At 43.6% G+C, this 22,818-nt stretch overlaps 2 protein-coding genes across 4 annotated transcripts in view; one reads left to right on the forward strand and one right to left on the reverse strand.

The window, feature by feature from the left end:
- Nucleotides 1–12,486, reverse strand: part of SOCS6 (suppressor of cytokine signaling 6) — a 33,722-nt gene extending 21,236 nt beyond the window's left edge. The window contains exons 1-3 of one of the 3 annotated variants that reach the window (XM_029232893.1): nt 11,679–11,710; nt 8,294–8,475; nt 7,403–7,591 (exon numbers count right to left, since the gene is read on the reverse strand). The gene's annotated coding sequence lies outside the window, so the exon portion shown is untranslated. Of the gene's footprint in view, nt 1–7,402; nt 7,592–8,293; nt 8,476–11,678; nt 11,786–12,342 lie in introns of those variants that run through there. The other 2 variants (XM_029232887.1, XM_029232900.1) reach the window with 2 other exon arrangements.
- Nucleotides 10,750–12,964, forward strand: LOC114898548 (translation initiation factor IF-2-like). Its single transcript, XM_029228217.1, has 2 exons — nt 10,750–10,838; nt 11,701–12,964. The coding sequence occupies exons 1-2, from the start codon at nt 10,750–10,752 to the stop codon at nt 12,962–12,964; spliced, it is 1,353 nt and encodes a 450-aa protein (XP_029084050.1).
- The last annotated feature ends 9,854 nt before the right edge of the window (nt 12,965–22,818 follow it).

Here is a 22,818-nt window from a genome sequence, read left to right on the forward strand (position 1 = left end):
GATGTTCCCTACTTTAAAATGTCTTAATATAGTTGTAAAAAATCACTTGGCTATATGCAACTCTTAAAAACATTCATACTTTGACCCAATAATGCTAGTTTTATAAATCTTGAATATGAAAACAAAACATAACAATGTCCCCTGCATTATTATGTGGTGAAAAATAAAATTTAAATTTAAAAAACCAGAAACATTCTAATTTCCAACATATGAGAACCGTAAACAAAATTCTTACACATCTACACAATGGAACTTTAGGGAACCACTAAAATTGATATTTATACAGTTAAAAATAACATGGGGGAAAAGTTCATATTGTTCATTTGTTAAGTGCAAAAACACAGGAAACAAAATCTTATGTAAAGTGTGGCCTCGATTATGTAGAAAGAATAGGGAGGAAAATCAGACCAGAAAGAAATACAGCATAACTGTCAACTGGATCATAGAAGACTTTGTAAATATTATTTTCAATACCTTATTTTCAAAATATTCTATAATAAACATGGAGTGTTTTTATAAGAATAAAGTCTGTAAATTTGTTTGTTCTTAAGGTACTTTTTAAAAGGGAATGGCTGAGTAGATCCATCAGGTCAGAGCAGAATGCAAGGTCTTTCCTTGGCTTTTGTACATGGCACGACTACCAAACAGAAAAGTAAATCAATAGTTAAGAATACTGCATTATTTTTGTTTTATTACAAACTAGAAAGCCCCCCTCCTCCTCAGCCCACTTAAAATAACTTTTTGCAAATCTGACGTTACTTTTTATTTGGTGTATGAAATATTCAAAGTTTAAATGCTAAGAGTAATAACCCCACCAGCTCTTCAATGACCCTCTTCCCTCCCTACTTCAGCTTATATCCCATGATTAATCACCATCATTCCACAGCTCATACCTTCAATTCCCTTCCCCTATTCTCACTCTGAAAAACTCCCCTGGCAAAACCACAACACCCGTTAAATCTGACTCTCCCTGTGCCACTCCTGCACCCTTATAGGGAACATGGCTGGAGAAACACGTGACCACTCTGGCTGGTCTCACTTTGTAGTCATCACCATGAACCTCAGATGGAGCCTTAATGCCGCCTGGAAATCAAACCACATTCCCCTGGTCCATTCACCTCTCACTTTCCTTGCCGACCATATCACATCTTTCCTCATACCTCCAACACCTACTCCCCCATCTTCAAGCTCAGCAGATGGCCCAGTGTCCTATTTCACAGAGAAAACTAAGAACTTCAGAAGAAAACTGCAGACTCCGACATCACATCAACCCATATCCATCCTTTATTATATACATCCACGCACCTTTCTACAGGGCCCCCTCCACCGGTGTGCTTGGTCTCCTTCCCCTTCCAAAAATTTCCCTCTACTGGATCACTCCTAAAAATGTCACTTCTCATAGATACAAATAAACTTGTCCTGACCCCACTTTCCCCACAATCTATGGTTCTACCTCTTCAATCCCCCCTGCAGCAAAACGCCTTGGGAAAATCATGCATACTTGAGACCTGCAATTCCCTTTCTCCCATTTTCTCTTAAACCCAAGCCAGAGAGACCTACTACACCACCATTACACAGAAACTGCTTTTGCCAAGGTCACTCATAACGTCTCCATTGCAAATCCGGCACGGGCTCTCAGTCCTGATCTTACACACTCTACCATCAGCATCTGATACAGCTGGTCACTCCTCAGATGCTCAGCCTCTAATCTCTTAATGTTGGGGCACCCTGCACTCAGACCCCGGTCTTTTCTTCTCTATCTACACTCACGTCCCTCAGCAATGTCATTCATTCTCATGCATGGAAAAATGATGCGTCATCCACTCCCAAACTTTCATCTCTTTATTTAGCCCAGTTATAGTCAACTCCCCTCTTGACTTTGCTGCTGCGCTATCTTATAGATATCTGAGACTTAGCATGTTCAAAACTAAACTCTGGATTTTTCCCATCCCACCCCCAAACCTGCTCTACCTGCAGTTTTTCCCACTTTCATTTATGGTTACTCCATTCTTCCAACGGCTCAGATCAAAACCTTCAGAATCACCCATGGCTTTTCTTTCTCTCACTCCACATCCAATAGCTCAGGGGTTCCCAACCCCCGGGCCTCGGACTGATACCGGTCCTCAGCCTCTTAGGAACCGGGCCACACAGCAGGAGGTAAGCGGTGGGCGAGTGAGCGAAGCTTCATCTGCCACTGCCCATCATCATCGCCCGCGTCACTGCCTGAACCATAACACCTCCCACACCGCCAGCCTCAGCCCCGCATCCGTGGAAAAACCGCCTTCCATGAAGCCGGTCCCTGATGCCAAAAAGGTTGGGGACCGCTGCAACAGGTCACAAAATCTCAATTCCTATCTTCAAAATATAGGCAAAATCCAATCACTTTGGGGTCCAGTCTCCACACTGGACCAAGCTGCTGTCCTACCTTGCCTGCATCACTGCAACGGCCTCCTAATTAGTTTCCTGCTTTCCCCTCTGTCCCCGCCCCCAACCCAGTCTTCTCTCAACACTGCACTGGTGCTCAGGGAACTGGCACCAGATGCCTGTCACTACCCTGAGTAACAAAGTCCTGTATCTCTGACCCAGGAGTCTCATGTCTTCTGGCAGCAACCATGAAACTGTTTCTGGCTAACTTGATAGCTTGCAAGGAGAGTAAAATCTCCAACTCCTCACTAAATAACTGAAATGTAGTAAATGTAATAGAATTGCTTTCACTTCTTTTAGATCCTCTGGATCTTCACACAATAAGCTTTATTTTAAAAAGCAATACGGGGACTTCCCTGGTGGCACAGTGGTTAAGCATCCGCCTGCCAATTCAGGGGACACGGGTTCGAGCCCTGGTCCGGGAAGATCCCACATGCCACGGAACAACTAAGCCCGTGCGCCACAACTACTGAGCCTGCGCTCTAGAGCCCACGAGCCACAACTACTGAGCCCACATGCCAAAACTACTGAAGTCTGCGTGCCTAGAGCCCATGCTCCGCAACAAGAGAAGCCACCACAACTAGAGAAAGCCCACGTGCAGCAACAGACCCAACACAGCCAAAAATAAATTTAAAATAAATTTATTTTTTAAAAAAGCAATATGAATATTTGCATGGCTACAAAGGTAGACAGAGACATTTAAACATAATCAAATTAAGAAAAGTAGACTTAAAGTTGCCATATAATTTAAAATTAAGAATGAATTTATAATTATAGTAAAAGCTCTAATAAATTTTCTATTTTTAACATCTTTATTGGAGTATAATTGCTTTACAATGGTGTGTTAGTTTCTGCTTTATAACAAAGTGAATCAGCTATACATATACATACATCCCCATATCTCCTCCCTCTTGCGTCTCCCTCCCACCCTCCCTATCCCACCCCTCCAGGTGGTCACAAAGCACCGAGCTGATCTCCCTGTGCGATGCAGCTGCTTCCCACTAGCTGTCTATTTTACATTTGTAGTGTATATATGTCAGTACCACTCTCTCACTTCGTCCCAGCTTACCCTTCCCCCTCCCCGTGTCCTCAAGTCCACTTTCTACATCTGCGTCTTTATTCCTGTTCTGCCCCTAGGTTCATCAAAACCACTTTTTTTTTTTTTAGATTCCATATATATGTGTTAGCAATATGGTATCTGTTTTTCTCTTCCTGACTTACTTCACTCTGTATGACAGACTCTAGGCCTAATACATTTTCAAGTGATTCAAATCCCACTTTGTGAGCTATATACAAAAATACAATGTAGCACTAAGTTTGCTACGTGACACTGAGTGAGTCTCAGATTCCCCATATAAAATAAAGAGGCTGATCTCTAAAACACATCAAGCTCTAAAATTATCTGATTCAATGAAAACAAAAATACGCAGAGACTTAGAAATTTAACCTGTAGAGAAGTTTTGTGAGCACTTCTAAGTATCTTTTCCTGTAACTGTGTTCAACACATTGCTATTAAATTGAATATATAACAAATGTTCATAAATTCAATCATTTAAAACGTTAATGGAGCTGGCTTATAAGATTTGATTAATGAAATAAACACTCTCAATTTTTTGATTCAGATTTTAACATGCTGTATTTAAAAAGTAGTACACCTATTACCAATTCATTACTGTCTTTATGTATATACCTGCTAATTTTTAAAATGTATACATTTTTACACCTTTCCAGGAACTTACCAATGTTTTAGCTAGAAACATAGTAAATCCCTAGTCTCACCACTTCCAATGCCTATAAGAAAGTATTAAACTATTGGTTAAACTATGAAGTAGGTAAGTTCCTTTGAGAATTTTTTGACAAACTGTTGACAATTAAGTAGGGCCCAAATATCTGTTTGCTGTTTATTTTTATTCTGGGACAGGGGTGCTGTACCAAATAGTATAATGATGGAGTTCCTTCCCTACTTTTCTTTCTTCAAAATTTGTTCATACATAAAGTCTCTTAAATATAATGAACTACTAAAGCAAAAATTTTTAACTCCTAATGGCAACATGCACATAAAAATAATTGAAAAGTAAAACAATTGCTTTGACTGCTTTCAGCCTTTAGGTCTTAACACAAAGCTCCAATTTAAAATGAAATGTGTCAATTATGTGTTCAAGTGCTTTTGCATAGAATATGTAAGAGTTTTTCATTCAATCTGCATTAGAGAATAAGAGATTTTAGTTATAACAATCTTTTCCTCATTTTATATAAGTATACCTAATAAAGAAGAGCAGATTTGGGGTACAAAAAGTAATCCACAAAAGATTTATTAAATGTATATTAAGAGTGAATGTAAACCACATTCACTGATCATTAGCGATAAAGGGCATCCTGCAGAGCAATAATTATTCAAACGAATGATACAGTCCTATTAAGCAAATATAAAAATCTTAAAAACTGGAAAAGGTTATACACACTGTAAAATGATAACTTAATTATCAAAAGTAATCACTTATTATAGGCTGCCAAACAGGGGATCTCTTGACACTTTTAAAATGATCCAAGTTAAAAATAATTCATGTTACCCACCATAGATCAGCAGGCATTTCATAAATTAAGTTGCACAAAGTTCAGTAACATAGGTGTGGCTTCATGACAGCACTAACTGAAAACACACTGAAAACCTTTATTTAAAGAAAAATTAGATTTGGGTTTCCCCCAAAGTAAAAGACTTTAATATTCACTGATCCTAGCAAAACAAACAAAAACTATTAAAAAGAAAAAAACTTTGAATGAGCTTCTAATGAAACATATACTTTTTTATCTCCACACACACGCACACAAAAACACAAGGACAATGAAAACTGGAAAACAAATGACAACAGAATTAACTGGCTTAAACAAATGAGAGAAAGCTGAAATCTAAGCCTATTGGAAGGGAAGGCAGCAGAAACAAGCCTAAGAAAAAATATCACAAATCTGAAACAAGAGTCAGATGCTATTTATTAAAAAGTGGGGGTAGAACAGTTAGAAAACAAAAACTCCTATAAACCAAAATAAAAATTCAACATAAGTAAAACGGAAAAAATCCTCCCCCCAAAAAAGAACCAGAAAATTAACCGACTTAAATATTTGAGAAGAGGCTAAAAAAAATTAATATATCAATCCAGGAGGTCCAACATCCAACAAAAAAAGAGCTTTAGTCAGGAAAAGAAAGAAAATGAAGGGGAAAGCATTACAGAAGAAAATTTAAAATTTTCCCCTGAACTGAAGAACACAAGTATACACACTGAAGAATCCATGGAATGCTCAGTCCACCCAAAGAAGAAAAAATAATAATCAGGCACATCGTGGTGAAATTTTAAAATTTAGACAATAGCAGAAAGATACTATAAGCTTCCAGAAAGAGAAAAAATTTACATACAAATGATTGGGAAAGAGATGGCAACTGACACAGTGATAACACTGAAAGCTGGAAGTTAGTGGAGCAATGTCTCCGAAATTCCAGGAGAAAGTCTGCTTCCGATGCGGCACACGTTTACAGTCAGCAACCCTCCTGAGCACGTGCACGTTTCCCCGCACCCCTGCAGGGCCACGTGACTGGTTCTGGCCAATGGGTTGTGAGCACAAGTGACATGCGTCACTTCTGGGCCAAATATTTACGCCAGCTTGTGACCTGTCAGCTCTCTTTTGCACCTGCTGTGGCAACCTGGAGTCATGGGGTGATATGATGGGGAACTGCAGGAAGATGCCAGAGGAGCGCCAGGCCCACAGCAGACTGGGTGAAACCAAGCAATAAGCATTTATTTACGCACTGAGATTTCAGAGTTAATCTGCCATTGCAGCATAACCCATTCTATGCTGACTACAACAGTAACCTAGAATTCTATACAGTCAGGCTATAAAGCAAATATTTAGAACACAGACGTTTTCTGACATGCAAGGTCTCAAACACACACGCACACACACCCCATCACCTTACTAGGAAGCTACTAGGAGGTTAAGCTCCATCACATCAAGGAAGTAAACCAAGAAATCGAAAACAGGTGACCCTACTTAGGAGAGGAGGGAAAAGAATCCCTAGGTTGACGGTATAGCTCGTACTGCTCAGCCTGTTTGGGATACTGTCCTTGCCCTCTATAGCTCTTCCCAAACACCCTCCAAGAGTCAGCTCAACTGTGACATCCTCCATGAAGACAGAAATCCAAATTTCCTGGCTACCAGCAGTAAATGAAAACATCTTGCGGCAATAGCAAGAAAAGAGTCGCATTCTAAAATCTGTCAGCAATGTGGTTTGTGACTCGGGCAAATTACGTAACCACTCTTAGTCTCAACTTCTGCCATAAGGATGAGGTTATCAGAAGGTTCCTTCTAATTCTAAAGGCAGTAATTCTGCCAGTGTACAAAACCGCTAAATCCTAATACAATTCTATGTTTGGTACATGCTTACATATTCTGACAGTCAGTGGTATTTGGTAATAATGTTATTCCCTAAATATATATATATTTTTTACTTTAAAAGCAATGTCAACAGACAAAAATGACTATTGTCAGAGGGACGATGATATTTCCTTTAAAGCCCAAACTCAGGTTTAATAACAAACACCTTCATTATTATAAACATCTAAACAAAAGGAAAACCATACGAAATAACAAGTCTACCAGTAAGAATTCATCTTACTTTAAAAGTGTGTTAACCCTGTTGCTAACACCACTCAGTGTGTCATTGGTGTGGCCAGAATAATGTCTATCACTGTTAGTACAACAGCAAGCAGCACCGAATAATAGGTGATCTAGAGCACATGCTGACTACATCTTTTCTAAATAGTTCTAAAGAGTAACATTAAAGTCTTAAAATTGTTTTGGATAGAAATTTTATCTAGTAAGAGCCATATATTCCTCTGCCTTCTTAAAAGAGACACTTTAAACACAAGTGTGTACATTAATCTCATGCTGTATATAGACAGACGCCTCTTCACATGATCAAATTTACCTGCTGGAAGATTTCAGGACGGCATAGTGACGCTTGCAGGGTTTATTGATGCTCAGGAAGCTTCGTCTCCCAGGCCTTCAGAGAGATGTGGTGTTTTCTTCTTTCCTTCTTCTCTACTACTCAAGAGTCGGCTCCCAAGGACAATGGGATAGCCACCGCTCCCCAAACATAGTCTCCAAGTGTGATGCCCTTTTAATAATTTTAAGAAAAAATTTCAGTGTGATGGCTGTTGAGAGTGATAAGACAATATTAAAACAATCAGCAGGAGAACAAGCGCCCAGGGCCTTGCCACTTCTAGGTTTCCCACCAACTGACCGCGGTGACCCAGAGCCAGTCAACCCCCCGCTGCTTACACTGCACCCATGTGTAACCCTCACAATTCTAGTAGCTGCACCAGTAATACTTCTGTAGACTCCCGTTCTCCTTCCTCTTTTACTTCCATTTTTCTCGTCTCTGGTCTCACACCGCTTCCCCACACGGGGCTTCCTCAACAAGAAAAACCAAGTCTTACACAGATATTGCTGATCAACCAGAATACTCCTTTTAACTAATCACAGTACGTTTTAAACTAATTATTACTGTTAGCACCTGTTATATGCCAGGCACTGAACTCATACACTTACATGCATTATCTCAATTATTACACCAATGTTGAGGAAGGCACCACGATTATTTTACAGATAAGACAAATAAGACTTTGATTTTATTTTAAAAACCTACCCTATAAAATCACAGTGTTGAAATTCAAACTTCGATCTGCAACCCTATGAGAGACTGCCTTCACCAGCTGCGGTCAGTCACCCAGGTCACTGGCTTGTCTAATTCCTAACGAGTTCTTCCTTCCTGCTTAATTCTGAGGATGCCCGAGGTTCCAGACAACTGAAGCTTTACCTTGCTAAGCTCTGTAAGGCAGCATCAAGGGAAATGTGCTCTGGGGCCGTTACTCTCCTCACACTCCAGTTAACTGTGCTTCCAGAAGCGACAAGAGGCCTGTGCATCTTCACGACCAGCCAGTGGGGCATGTGAGTGAATTCAGACACACATCGCGGTTCTACAAGAAGATGTAGTTCTCCCTGTGTGGGGATTTGGGGCCATGTAGTGTCAAGAACGTGGGCCTTATCAGTGCTATGATTTATTCAGTTGAGCAGATCAACTCAGCCAGGGATAAATAAAAAACACAAAAAACCCAACGGATGTCTAAGATCCAGCCAGCACATCTCTGCCTTTAACATGCAGACAAACATGTAAAAGCTACAAGTGCTTTCTGTATACCACATCCCCACTCAGTGGCCAGGCTCCATGCCATGTGTGAGGGAGACAAAGGAGAAAGACCACAGCCCACGCCTTCCACAAGGAACTTAGTAATGAACGTTGTATCAGAAACAGACGAATTGATAAAATGGGATTACGAAGGAGCTGGAAGGAAGGGGTGGTCAGGGAAGGCTTCCCTGAGAGGGTGACCCTGAGAATGAACCAACCACAGGGGGAGCCACTGAAGAGCAGTCTAGGAAAACTGTCAAAGGGGAGGAAGCCAGACCCAGCCTGGAATGTTGAGGAACAGAAAGGCTAGACCACACCTTTGTGCTAAGGTGGAGAGAGGGCTGTTCAAAATGCGCTGAAGAACCAGGCAGAAGTCTTGTGGTCGATGATAAAGAGTTTGGATTTTACTTTAAACAAAATATACATGTATTCACAGTAACTCTGACAGATAGATCATCCCCACCTTAGCCCCACTTGAGGAGTAAGACTCAAAGGGGTTATATAATGGGTTCAAGGTCACAAAGCTAGTAACGTACACTCTTCCCTAAAGACCTAACACCTCTAAAACGTCCTCTGTGTGCAAAGGGAGAATGGAAGTCTTAAATGACTTTATCTAAGTCTGTCTATTCTTCAAACATTAACGAGACCAACGGTCACCCAAAACAAACGTCCCAACAAAGTAAAACGTAATGTTTGTATGAATCATCAAAGATGACTCTGAAGTTGGTTTAAGGTAAAATGTGCCCTCAGTCCAAAAGCCTTCCCTACTTACTAGCTAAACCAACGTGTTGTGCAGCATAATAAATTAACCGTAAAAATATTAATGACAATTTCACTCTCAATACACTTTAAAACAAGTCCCACTGCTGTTTCTCTCTCTCTCTACCTGGACAACTCTTTCAATCAAACTAGTCATACAAGAAAGTTTCCCCTTTTTATGACACATACTAACATTATAAATTTCTCCCTTGCAAAAACAATAATTTTACAAAATTACCCAGGCGCCACAGATGTGTCATTTCCAAAAGTGGAAGAGGTCAGGGATGAGGACAGAGAACTGAAATAGACAATCTTCTTTTCCCATAAAATGCAACAAGCAGAAAACAGCAAAAGGTGATCTTTTTAACTCTAGGTCATTTACCTACCTACCCTTATTAAGTATCAAAATAGATGCATACACACTCATTAGTTATTCGAGATTATAAATAACGTGGGGTATTTGACCTCATACTTCAGTATATTTGTATGTGTATGTGCGTGTGCACCGATCCATTTTGCATGACTGTGTATTTTTAAGGTAGTGATAACAGTAACTGCCACAAATTCAGAAATGGGCGTAACAGTTCCCTTTTCTGGAGTATGTTATGACTTTTAAATAAGATCACACAGGCACTTCCATGAGCAAAATAAAAGATAATGTTAGTAACACAAAAGTTTCCTGAAAACTGACCACAATGGAGAAAACTACCAGAGTTTTCTCTGAAGAATGACATTACCCAACAAGACAGGCTTAAGAAGATGCTTTCTTCTGTTCCCTAAGAAGAGGGCCATTAAAGGAGCACTCAGGGACTTGCCTGGTTGCACAATGCTTAAGGCTCTGTGCTCTCAGTGCAGGGGGCCCGGGTGCAATCCCTGGTCAGGGAACTAGATCCCACATGCATGCCACAACTAAGAGTTCGCATGTTGCCACTAAGGAGCCCGCCTGCTGCAACTAAGCCCCGGTGCAACCAAATAGATAAATAAATAATTTTTTTTTTTTTTTAAAGGCGCACTCGGGACCATGAGATGAGTAGGAATCCATTCAGTACAGCTGAGTTTCCCTCCCAGGTCATGGCACAGCCCAGGCTGGCTGCAGCCCAGGTCAGTGGCACCCAAACCCTTTCTCTGCCACTCCCTGCAAGGTGCTATGGGGAGGGTGCCAGGTGACACCAAGAGTGTGCCCCTGGGTCCTGCAGACGCCGTGTTTAAGGCCTGCCCATCTTCCCACTAAAAGAAGGGAAAGGGGCAGTGCCATGTACTTCCCATCAATTCAGGAGGTATTTAAAGATCATAAAAAAAGAAAAAAAGGAAAAAATGTTTCAGAAGAGATGAAGGGAGCTCTAAAAAGGGTAAAGGTTCAGGTGAATAATCTGGGTGATCGTACCCAGACCAGCGGAAAGCACTTGCCAAGTCACAGGTGAGTTCTTCTAAGTGTCCTAGTTAAGCCCAAGGTCAGTGGGCCAGCTTCCCCCAAGGCAACAAGAAAACATTAGGGACAATGTCGGAACCAGAGGGTTGAGGCCACATCTTCTGTGCTGTATATTCTGGAATGGCTTCCGAAACTTACCACATCCATGCTACCTGATGCGGCACTGAGAAATAAATAAGAAAGCGTGGGGAACGGATCACAGGCTATGTTTTCGGGTTTCCTCTGTGAAACGTGATAAACAACCGCCGTTCATGTTTCTAAACAAAACTGATTCCCCACAGCACTAAACAGTCCACTTAAGATTCATTCATTCAAGTAAGCTAAGTAGATTTTATGTTGTGATATTTGTTAGGTTAACAAAAAAAGTCAGGATAAATGTACACCTACTATGGTTGAGAAAACCTCAGACATTTCATCTTGAAGTAGATAGCAGTTTACTTCTGCTTGAATACACATATATCTTTATTCCAAGGAACATGGTCCACGAAGAACATATTCGGAAACCATTCACATTATAATTGTGATTACTACGTTCTCCGTCCTCATACCCAGTAAAGCGGCATATCGCCTTTTCCGGGGTAGACGTTCACGAAACATCTGCTGAACTGAATTCAACGTTATATATTTCATTACCGGAAGCCTGAGCTCCGCCACATATTCCCACCTGGCCCTGAATTCCAAAAAGTACAGATGGCAACCCAAAATTCCACATTCCGACTAAATGTTAAGGTGGCCTACAGGCGACCGCACACATTCCAAGTTCTGCGCCAGGACCTGCCCCCGAGAAATGTCAGTAGTTCTGACCCAGAATGAACCACAAAGGTGTACCTGAAGTTGTCAACACCTGAAGCAAATTGAAAATCAAGGCCCGTCTCGGGGGCGGCTTGACATCTCTAGTCCCCACGCCCGCGCGAGCCCGTGAGGGTCCGGCGGCGCCTCCACGCGCGGAACAGACCAGGGTCTCGGCCAGACGCGACCCCCCGGGGTACGGCACGGGCGCGGCCTACGGCCCCCAGCCCGTCCTGCGGCCGCCGGCCTACAGCCCGGGGGTCAGAGCGCGGCCGAGGGGCTGCGGAGCGCGCAGGCCCCGCGCCGCCGCCCCAGGCCTTGCCGAGCCCCGGCCTCTCCCCGGCGGACTGCGGGCAACAAAGGCGGCGGCCCGGGCCCGGCGCGCGCGGCGGACGAGAGGCCGAGGGGTCCGGCCGGCGCGCGGCGGAAGCAGGCCTCAGCCCTCCCCAGCCCGGCTTCCCGGACGCCGCTCCCCGCCGGCCCGGCCCCCGCCCGCAGACCCACGGAGGCGCGCAGGGCCTCACGCCGCCGGGACCCTCGCCGCTCCCCGCCGGGCGGCCTCCCCGACCCCCTCCGCGCCGGAGCCGCCCCGCCGGCCGGAGGAGAAGGGGCACCGCCGCGGCCGGTTCCCCGGGCCGCCGAGGAGAGGGGGCGGGAAGCCGAGCCCGGACCCAGCCTCCAACTCGGCTCCGCAGACGCTCACCCGGCAGCCGCCCGCTCCGCTTCCTCGCCCAGCGCCGGCGCGACTGCCGCGCTCGGCCCTCCTTCCCGCAACTCCTCCTCCCGCCTCCTTCCTCCTCCTCCTCCTCCTCCAGGAGGGGCGCGCCGGGCGCCGGCTCGAGCTGGAGCCGCAGCCGAGGAGCCGAGCCGGCAGCTCCGCGCCCACCACTCGGCCCGCGGCGCCGGCGGGCGTCTGCGCGGGGGGGTGGGCTGGTGGGGGCGGGGGTGGGGGCGTGCGGGGCGGGGCCGGGGGCGCCGCGGGGCCGGGGGGCCGGTCCCCGGCTCGAGTCGGAGTCCCGGCATCTGCCCGCCCGGCGCGCCCCGCCCGCGCCCACTGGCCCGGCCGCTTGTCCGGTGCTGCCTCTGCCTTTGCAGCCTCCCCGCCTCGGTGGCCGGGCCGACGCGAAAAGGAAGATGTCCTCGGCCCTCGGCCGCCGGCCCTGCCCTTGTCCCTGCGGTCGGGCGGCGGCCTCCACGCGGCCGAGGTCCGCTCACCTGGCGCGGTGACCCGGGCCCGGTCCCCGCGGGGAGGGAGGGACGGGCGAGCACGCGCGCCCGAGCAGGGCCAGGGAGGGAAGCCCTTCCCCACACCTTGTCTAGCTTAACCGTAGAATGTGCTTATTAAAAGAAAACCTATTCCTTGTTTCAAGCCATCTGCTTTTCCATTTAGTCCTTGTTAGTGGGGTTTTATGCAGGAATAGTTCACTATTGTTTGCGCCGCCGAATTCCAAGGTAGTGTGACGTAAAGTTGCATGTTGGTGACTTGACTCATTTCTTTGGAAATTGGCAGAACCGTCCCAACATATAGCAATAACAGCAAATTGGATTTTTGCCAATGAGAAGCAACATTTTTATTTCTCTTTTCATCAAAGAAAAGTGATTAAAGTGCATTAAAATCTAACTTAAGCTCTTTTCTCTTGTCCGCCATCCTATGTGCGGTTCAATTTGCTCCTCGCCATGTCTTCCCACAAGACTTCAGGATCAAGCGATTCCTGGCCAAGAAACAAAAGCAGAATCGTCCCATTCTCCAGTGGATTCCAATGAAAACTGGTAATAAAATCAGGTACAACTCCAAGAGAAGGCATTGAAGAAGAACCAAGCTGGGTCTATAAGGAGCCTCACATATGAAGTGGCACACATTTACGCTATCAAGGTCAATTCTTACCGTATCAGAACATCACTAGTGTCTGGAACAGCTGCCTGTGTTTGATGGGAGAAATGGAATGGCTCTCTCCTCTTTTCTTGATCTTTCCTCACCACTGCTCACTGTGTAGCTCAGTAATAAATATGTGAAACCCTTTGTTGGAAAAAAAAAATCTGACTTAATAATTGTTGGCTTTAAAACTTGTATTTCTTGAGTAGTATGGACCTTTTAAGGAGGAAACAAGGCTAGGGAAAAAAGTCTTAAAGTTGTTCCAAGGTGAATTTGTAGCTGAATTATACATCAGTTAAGCTGTTATCTTTAAAAAAGTGCAAGTAATTGATCTTAATTCCTATAAATGTTGAATATATAATTCTCATCTAAACACAAAATGATTAATAATTTAAAAATTGGATTGCCAGGTGATTCAATTGGTTTGTATGACTGAATACTATACATAAGGTTGATGTCATTTGTTATATGTGATTCACCAGACCTTCTGTCATCTTCAGTTCTTAGTTGAATTTACCATTATTGTTACCCTGATTTAGATACAGCTCAATTCTCAAATATCTAATCACAGTTAATGTTGACTGAAATAGAATGGTCAGAGAGCTCAGTGATAATCGTAAGTGGTAATTAGAAAAGAAGCAAACTTTTCAATCCACCCCTCTTGTTGTAAGCCCTTCAGAAGGACAAGACATGGGACAGATTGGAGTATCAGGGGGCTGGTGTCTCCTTATATGATCTAAAGAAGGCCAGCTGGGGGCCGTCAGCAGGGCTTGATAAGCACTAAGCTAGCAGTGGACTGAGCTGACTCTTCCAGGAGACAGGATCAAGACACGGGCTTCTGAGTCTGGCAGAGCTGGTCTGGCATCTCAGCTTTGACAATTCATATAGTTATGTGACCTTAAGTTTCTCAGTTGTAACTTCAATGTCTTTGAAGAGGGGGGTGGGAGTGGGGGAGGGGTTTTTGATATTTTGATATTAAGTATATTAAATAGTTGTGAAGATTACCTGAGATAATGCACAAAAGTGGTCCATAATGATTGTTATTACTAGGTAATGTATATTTTACAGGCAAGGCGTTTAAGTAGTTTTTGGTGTATATTATCTACTTTATTTTAACAATAATCTATTTGTAAGGTCAGTGTTATTATCATCCCCACAGTACAGGTGAGGAAACTGTGGCTTCTTGTGTATAAGTGGTAAATAACTTTATCAAAGTCACACAGCTACTATGGGGCAGAGCTGGCATTCAGACTTAGATCTCTCTGACTCCGCAATATGAGCTCTTAACCACTAAATTGAAATAATAGTGATAACTACATGAATAATATAACAACTTTAGTGTAGAGATACTAGTGGCTAAATATACCATTAAAATCTCCATGCTTGGCTGAATTCCAATACTTTGGCTGCAGACAACGCTGTCTGATAGATACACTTGCTGAAAGATGGTGGGCTTCCCTGGTGGCACAGTGGTTAAGAATCCGCCTGCCAATGCAGGAGACACGGGTTCAAGCCCTGGTCCGGGAAGATCCCACATGCCGCAGAGCAACTAAGCCCGTGCACCACAACTACTGAGCCTGAGCTCTAGAACCCACGAACCACAGCTACTGAAACCTGTGCACCTAGAGCCTGTGCTCCGCAACAAGAGAAGCCACCGCAATGAGAAGCCCGTGCACCGCAGCGAAGAGTAGTCCCTGCTCGCCGCAACTAGAGAAAGCCCTCGCGCAGCAACAAAGACCCAATGCAGCCAAAAATAAAATTAATTAATTAAAAAAAAAAAAAAAGATGGTGATGGCAAAGGGTGCTATTGAAAGTCTATCCCCTTAACAGGGGCAGAAGAGCATAGTTCTTCTACCTCTTCCTCCTAAAGTCATAGCTTGTAGAGCCAGAAAGAACTTTCTGGATCATCCTCAGCATCCTCATTTTATGGAGGAGGAAACAGACTCAGAAATCATCTGACTTGCCCAAGCAACAAAGTTAAAAATAGTTGAGTCATGACTTGAACTGCCATCTCCCAATTTCAAGTCTGGTTTGATTTCTAGTATTAAACATCTTCCTTCTTCCGGGAGAGGAGCTCAGACTGGAGAAAATTGGGAGGAAGCAGGATGGGATATGGCAGGCAGCCTTCCAACCTTGTCCTGATATTCACGTACATCCTCGCCAAAAGCACCCTCTAGGCCCCTGCGGGAAAGGTGTCCAAGTAAGCAACACTCCATGCTCTCAACACCCCTGTCACCTTCCCGCTGCCATTCTGCTGCCTCCTGCCTTCCTGCCTCTGAGGATCAGAAGTCCTCCACTCATTCGAGATTCCCTGTTTGGTACTTGTACTGGATTGAAGAGTGTCCTTCCTGGAATCTCAGAGTGTGACCTTGTTTGAAAGTGGGATCTTCCCAAATGTAGTTAAGTTGGTCAGAGTGGAGTAGTGTGGGCCCTTCAACCAATTTGATTGTTGTCTTTATAAGAGGAGAACAGACACAAGAGACAGGCATGCAGAGGGAAGACCATGTAAAGACGATCGGGGGAACCCCAGGAAGGCAGAGATGGCAGTGATGTGCCCACAAGCCAAGGATTGCCAGCACTGCTGCCAACACCTGGAGGTGGAACAGGTGAGGAAGGATCCTCCCCTACATCCTTCAGGGAGAGCATGGCCCTACACACACCCTGATTTTGTACTTCTAGCCTCCAGGAACAGGAAAGGAGATATTTCTATTGGGTTAAACACCCAGCTTGTGATGCTTTGTTGTGGCAGCCACAGGGAACTAGTGCAGGAGTCCTAGGCCTGCCCGCCCCTCCCATCCACCCACCCGGAGGGCCTGTTCTCTGGAATGAAGTCACTGAAATCTCCTCCCAATCAAAGCTCCTCCTTATAGAGTTCCCCAATCACTAGAGTCACCATGTTTCCAGTTTGCCTGGGACAGTACCAGGTTATAACTATTGTTCCGGCACAAATGTGAATAGTGTCACCTTTCATCCCAAAGGTGCCCCTGTTCAGAAAATGAATTCTGTGTTCACCCTGCTTTCCCCATAAAGTACAAAAGAGTGACTCAGTTACTTGGCATTCAAAGAGAGAGTTGGACCCAACCCATTTCTCCAGCCCGGCAGTCCACTGCTTCCTCATATTACACTTTGCCCGGCCAAGCTGGGTAAGTCCATCTCCAGACAATCCCCACCCTGTGCCTTAACTCGTGCTTTTCTCTCTGCCTAGAATGTTCTTCCATCTCACCCCACCACCACCACACACACACACACTCTGATTATTTCTATATATTGAAAACCTTACTTATCATCAGTCAATGTTCAGATTGTCAGAAACGATGTCACTCTATATAGAAACCCCACTTTGGGTTTTACAGCACAGGTCTACTAGTTTACTACTAGTTTACTACTAGTTTACAGCACAGCTACTAGTACCTTGAATGAGATTTATTCATACAATAGGGACTCAAGACATCTTTGATAAATAAATATGAATATTTCATTCCTCTCTCCATCCATCTGAGAATAGTCCTTAAAGGTGCACTTTAAGGACTTCTCTGGTGGCGCAGTGGTTAAGAATCCCCCTGCCAATGCAGGGGACACGGGTTCGAGCCCTGGTCCAGGAAGATCCCACACGCTGGAGAGCAGCTAAGCCTGTGTGCCACACTACTGAGCCCATGAGCCTAGAGCCCGTGCTCTGCAACAAAGACAAGCCACCGCAATGAGAAGCCTGTGCACTGCACCGAAGAGTAGCCCCTGCTGGCCGAAACTAGAGAAAGCCCGCGTGCAGCGACGAAGACCCAACGCAGCCAAAAATTAATTAATTATTTAATTATTTTGTTTAAAAAAAGATCCACTTTAAGATATAGGAGTGGCTGGTTTGTCCTTTGGGAAGTGACAAATACCTGATCTCCAGAGCATAATTCTGTGGACAAAAAAATGTTGCCTGCCCTTTCAGTAAACAATGAACGTTACCCACCATCAAGCCTTCCGCCACAGCTGCAGCCCTGACGGTGCACCCTGAGGGGAATTCAGGTTAGAGAAAAACAAGGTACTGCCCCTAGATAGTTAAGATGTGTACCAAAGGAATACCTTCAATGCGTCCAGCCACTTGCATCTTCCCATATACAGAAAGGCACTAAAATCAGTATCTTGGGATGTCTGGGTGTTTCGGTATGATTAGCAGTAATCTTTCGATGTTCAACTACAGGTTTTTGCAGCAAAAACTCCTATATATCCTGGCTCCTCCCTTAACTCTGCTGCAGTTCCTCAGAGCTATCTGAGAGGCTGAACCTCAGGCTATAGTCCTCAGTAGGCCACCGAATAAAACATAATTCTCAACTTTTAGGTTGCGCAATTTTCTTCAGTCGACAATTATTAAGGGAAAATGTCTGGGCTGATTCAATCAGCAGCCAGATCCTGCTCGCTGGGGACACGCTGACAGCAAAGGAATGGTGCCTACCTCTCAGAACAAGGGATTCTGAGGGTTTTTAAGACCTGGCAGAAGGTACTTGGGTACGTGTTTCTTTGCTGAGAAAGGGAGTACTTCAGCAAAATATCATTCCTACATGGTAAGAGTCCCTCGTGCACTCAGCTTCCCATTATTCTCCATTTAAGATCAGAGATTCCTACTTGTAGACAATTAAAAGAAGTACCTCACTCATGCCTGCCCTTTCCACTTCCAGGATCCAGAGCCCCACTGACTGCTTAGGGGGTCTTTCACTCTGTAAGGTAACCCTGTTGATTTAGTGCAAAAAAAAAAAACCTAGCAAATAGCCATTATTATGAGGAGTTGATGGCGTGCGTAGGTCCTGTAGTAGAGGATAACACGATAGACACCCCCACCCTCACAATTAACCCAACAATGGAAGAAAGAATCAGAATTCTTCCCTAATGGGCAGAGAGTCAGAACTCCTACGGCCAAGTTCAGGGTGGTCTTGAAATACCATCACTACTTTCCCTCGCTTTGAGACTTCTAGCTGGGTAGAATCCCATTTCTTAAAGAACCCTTCTCTACAGCAAGATAACTCTCTGCATTCAATAGATAGAAATCCAAAGTAGGATTTTACAGAAAAGTAAACTTCTACCCATGTTTGTGATTCTAAAGCATTAGGAAGACCTGACAATCTGTAAAAATGAAAAAAACTACTGTACCTTCTATGGCATGGATTAAAATTCTATATTAGAGCTTTGTTCCTTTAGATTTGGAGTCATTAAAGAACAAATATTGGGAATTCCCTGGTGGTCCAGCGGTTAGACACTGCCGGAAAAAAAAAAGGACAAATAGCTCCCTAGAAGCAATAGCACTTTTAGACGTCACCAGTTGTTTATTACTCTGTGACCTATATATTGCTATCACATTGTTACTTGATTCTTGCATCATTTTTAACTTTTCATATCTGTGTTTCCCCATTCACCTATAGTTTATATTGAACTAATTTTACTCTCTTCAATTAACAGCAGACATATTTAAAAAGTGTGAGATTTCTCCTAGGGCAAGAAAAAATATCTGTTATTCAAATGCCTTGTCACAAAACAATAATGAACATATCTGTAACTGGTAATGCATACATTTCTTATCCTTAGTCACATCTTAGCACTGGCTGGCAAAGAACTTGAGACCAAAAGGTAGTCTTTTTGAAACGGTACATGCCATAGAAGTGTTTCCAGTGAATGGCTTTCCAACAGGATCCATTTTCATGCCCCCTTGACCTTGAGTTTTGGCGGAGATGGGAACCATAGGTGCTAAACACCCTGAGATTAAGGGCTAATCTATGCCAGACTAGCAAAAGGAGTGGCTTCAAAACCTGTTTTGCCTGAATTTGCTAACCTACCTAACTTCAGGGTACAGAAGAGAAGAGGCTGTGTGTCCCATCCTCCAATGAGGGAGGGAAGGAGTTGTTTCCTCCCCATTTTAAGCCAAGTAATGGAAAGCTTCAAGAAAACCAGAGCGTTTGACCTATGCCCTCGGAATTTGAGCTGTGGAGGACCTGGTGTCAGACGCTCACAGGAAAATGCTGAAGAGTATAGCCTGACCAGAGCTGCCCTGACCCAGCAGCAGAAAGAAGAGACAAGACCACCCCCCAACCAAGCATGGCAGGCCAAGGACAAGGGAGCCACCCGTGGGCTTTGTGGACCTGTAGATGCGAGCTGGAACCAGGAAATTCCCGAAGGACTTCTTCCTGTCCTAAAGGGTATTAAAGAAGAAAGTACTCTGACACTTGTTATCATGGTAAAGAAGACTTTATTTTGGTAGGGTCAAGACTATAGCAATAGGGGAAAGTGATGGGGCTTAACTCTGGAAACAGTAAAGACAGCCAGGAATTTATAGGGATTTATTTATAACAAGCAGGGTGAAGGGGGTCAGTGGATGGAAAATTACTAAGAGGAATCATGAAGGGCAGAGGGATTCTTGCTAAACCATCACCGTCTTGTGAGGAGACTCAAGCAACCCGAGGAGAAGCAGCCCAAGTTGGGCAGGAACAGAGGCCTCCTGCCCAAAACAAGCACCACATGAGCGAGCTTTATTGGGAACCCTAGTCCCGGACGAGCCTTTGAATGACTGAAGCCCAGCCCACACCTTGACTGCAACTTCATAAGAAACCCCAAACCAGAATTACCCAGCTAAGCTGTTTCTGAATCCTTGACCCAAAGAAACTGGGATAATATGGTTTAGCACCCTTCCTTAACCATTACATACAGTCTCTCTGCCACTGAAAGAAAGTGAAGTGTGATGTTCACCTTGGGGATGAATAGGATTTCTAAGTGGCCAATAGGTACCTGAATATCCCAATGATACTATTGTATTATATGATTTTTTTCAGAATTTTAAATAAACTTTATTATTATTATTATTTTTTTTTTTTTTTTGCGGTACGTGGGCCTCTCACTGTTGTGGCCTCTCCCGTTGCGGAGCACAGGCTCCAGATGCACAGGCTCAGCGGCCATGGCTCACGGGCCCAGCCGCTCCGCGGCATGTGGGATCTTCCCGGACCGGGGCACAAACCCGTGTCCCCTGCATCGGCAGGCGGACTCTCAACCACTGCGTCACCAGGGAAGCCCAAATAAACTTTATTTTTTAGAGAAGAAAATACTGATTAGTTTTTAACCATCAAGGCTTTGCATGTATTTGAACATATTCAGAAGCTGATAACGACTGAATATTTTATAATAAAGATTCTTCTGTGCTCTTTTCATTGAAAAAATTTTTTGTGGAGGGAATATATTTCTTTTACCTTGATTTACCTCCCTTCTCCATTCATATGAACCTGGGTTATAAAATTTAATTTGTAATAGACTGGATGTTTAATTTAAATAACCCAATGAAATATGAACATTTTAAGAAAATAGCATTCAACATCCACTCATGAGGGTTCAAAATATATAAACTGCTTACTTAACCACATGTTCTCATTAAAAAAGAAAAGAAAAAAGGCACACCCTGACCGTGCTCTTGTTCTAATCTCTCTCCCTGTTTTCTCTTTACTCTTGACATCAGGATCCTCCCCTTGCCGTTCCCATGGTGATCATATTTTGTAGGGAAGAAATGATGCAACAATGATACAAAAAAACCAGGTTTCAGTGTCATCTCACTGCTAAACTTTTGATCACGAGGCGTTGGGAATAACTGAAAGGAGAGCTAACGTGTAGTTATATATTAATAATGATCACAACAAGGTAAATGCTAGGTCAGCCACCTGTGCACTTCTTTCCTCTCTCCCTTTCTTACTCTTTGGTGGTCATGATGAAAAAGTATGACTTCAGATGAAACCCAGAAGTAGAAAAGGCAGTGCACTCACTTAAGAAAAGCACTTGGCAAAAAATTCTTCATTACGTAAGGAACTACGTAAATGTCTAGTAATAAATACCTATTTGAATATTATATTTTCATTAGCATACAGTGTGTACTTTATGATAGTAGCAAACTAACGTCTTTTAAAAAGAGTCAATGAGGGACTTCCCCGGTGGTCCAGTGGTAAGGAATCTGCCTTCTAATGCAGGGGATGCAGGTTTGATCTCTGGTCGGGAAACCAAGATCCCACGTGCCACGGGGCAACTAAGCCTGCACGCCACAACTGCTGAGCCCGCACGCCTCAACTAGAGAGCGCGAGTGCCGCAACAAAGAACCTGCACACCACAATGAAGATCCCACCTGCTGCAACTAACACCCGACTCAGCCAAAAAATAAATAAATAATTAAAAAAAAATAGTCAATGAATAATTTTGACAGATCTCTGGGAATAGTTTCCTCACAGACTCTCCCTTTAAAATACTGCTGAGTGTGTGTAAACTCAGGAAAAATCTGGCACCTCCAGGATTTAACTTGAAAAGAGAAAGCAACAGAAGACCTGGGGAGCTATTAAGGAAACATCAGTGTGACTCAGACTTCCTTCTGTCACTGACTATTTTCAGGTTCAGTTTTGTTTGAACCAATCCTCCTGGGACGGTGCAGCAAACAATAGCAGTCCAACTACTTAGCGCTTCTTTCCAGAGGACTCACTGGAGCCCTGACAGGTCACCGCCACAGATACATCTCTCAGCTTCGTTGCTGCTAAGCTTGAGAGGGAGCAGGATAAAGATTTTATTCCCAGCAAGTGGCTGGCGTGTATTTAAGTCTTTATTTCTCACTGGTGCAGAGAAATAGGCTTAACTTTTGGACATGTTGAGGCCAGGCCAGATACACACAGCGGAAAGTTGAGGGAGCAAATGAAGATAGAACTAAATAGAAGATTCTTCCTATGTTGGCCCCCAGGTTGTCCCAGGGCCTTCTTGAGGGCAGGGTCAAAATAACCCTTAACAATCTTACCTCTGCTCTGTCATCCTGACAAGTAACGGAAGCCCCATAGTTCAAAGCCGTGCTTTAACATGGCAAAAACTTTTACCCCAACATACTTGTAAAGCAATACAAAACAGACATTTTCTACAACATGAAATAAATTCTCTTTATATTTTCTAAACTTCTTTACCTCTTCTTGTTGATTATCCACTTTAGTGTACCTTCTTATTTTGAAAGGGGAGGTGAGGATCCATATAGTAAAAATTAAGAAATGCAAATGCAGGTTTAAATAACAGCTGATTTTCAGAAATACTCTGATTAAATATTTTAACATGAATGCTGCCGATTTAAAATGACTCATTGTTTCAAAATATTTTGGTTGAATTTTAATTTTGTTTTATTTTAAATGTGTATAGAAGAATCCAAAAGGCATTTTCCTCTCTAATCTTATTTATACCTTTTAGTCTCCTACATCAGAGGCTTTTAAATCAGTTACCTGAGATATATATATATATATATATATATATATATATATATATATATATATATATATA

The sequence above is a fragment of the Monodon monoceros genome, unplaced genomic scaffold (assembly GCF_005190385.1).
Source record: "Monodon monoceros isolate NGI ecotype Baffin Bay Population unplaced genomic scaffold, NGI_Narwhal_1 Super_Scaffold_1, whole genome shotgun sequence".
NCBI lineage: Eukaryota > Metazoa > Chordata > Mammalia > Artiodactyla > Monodontidae > Monodon > Monodon monoceros.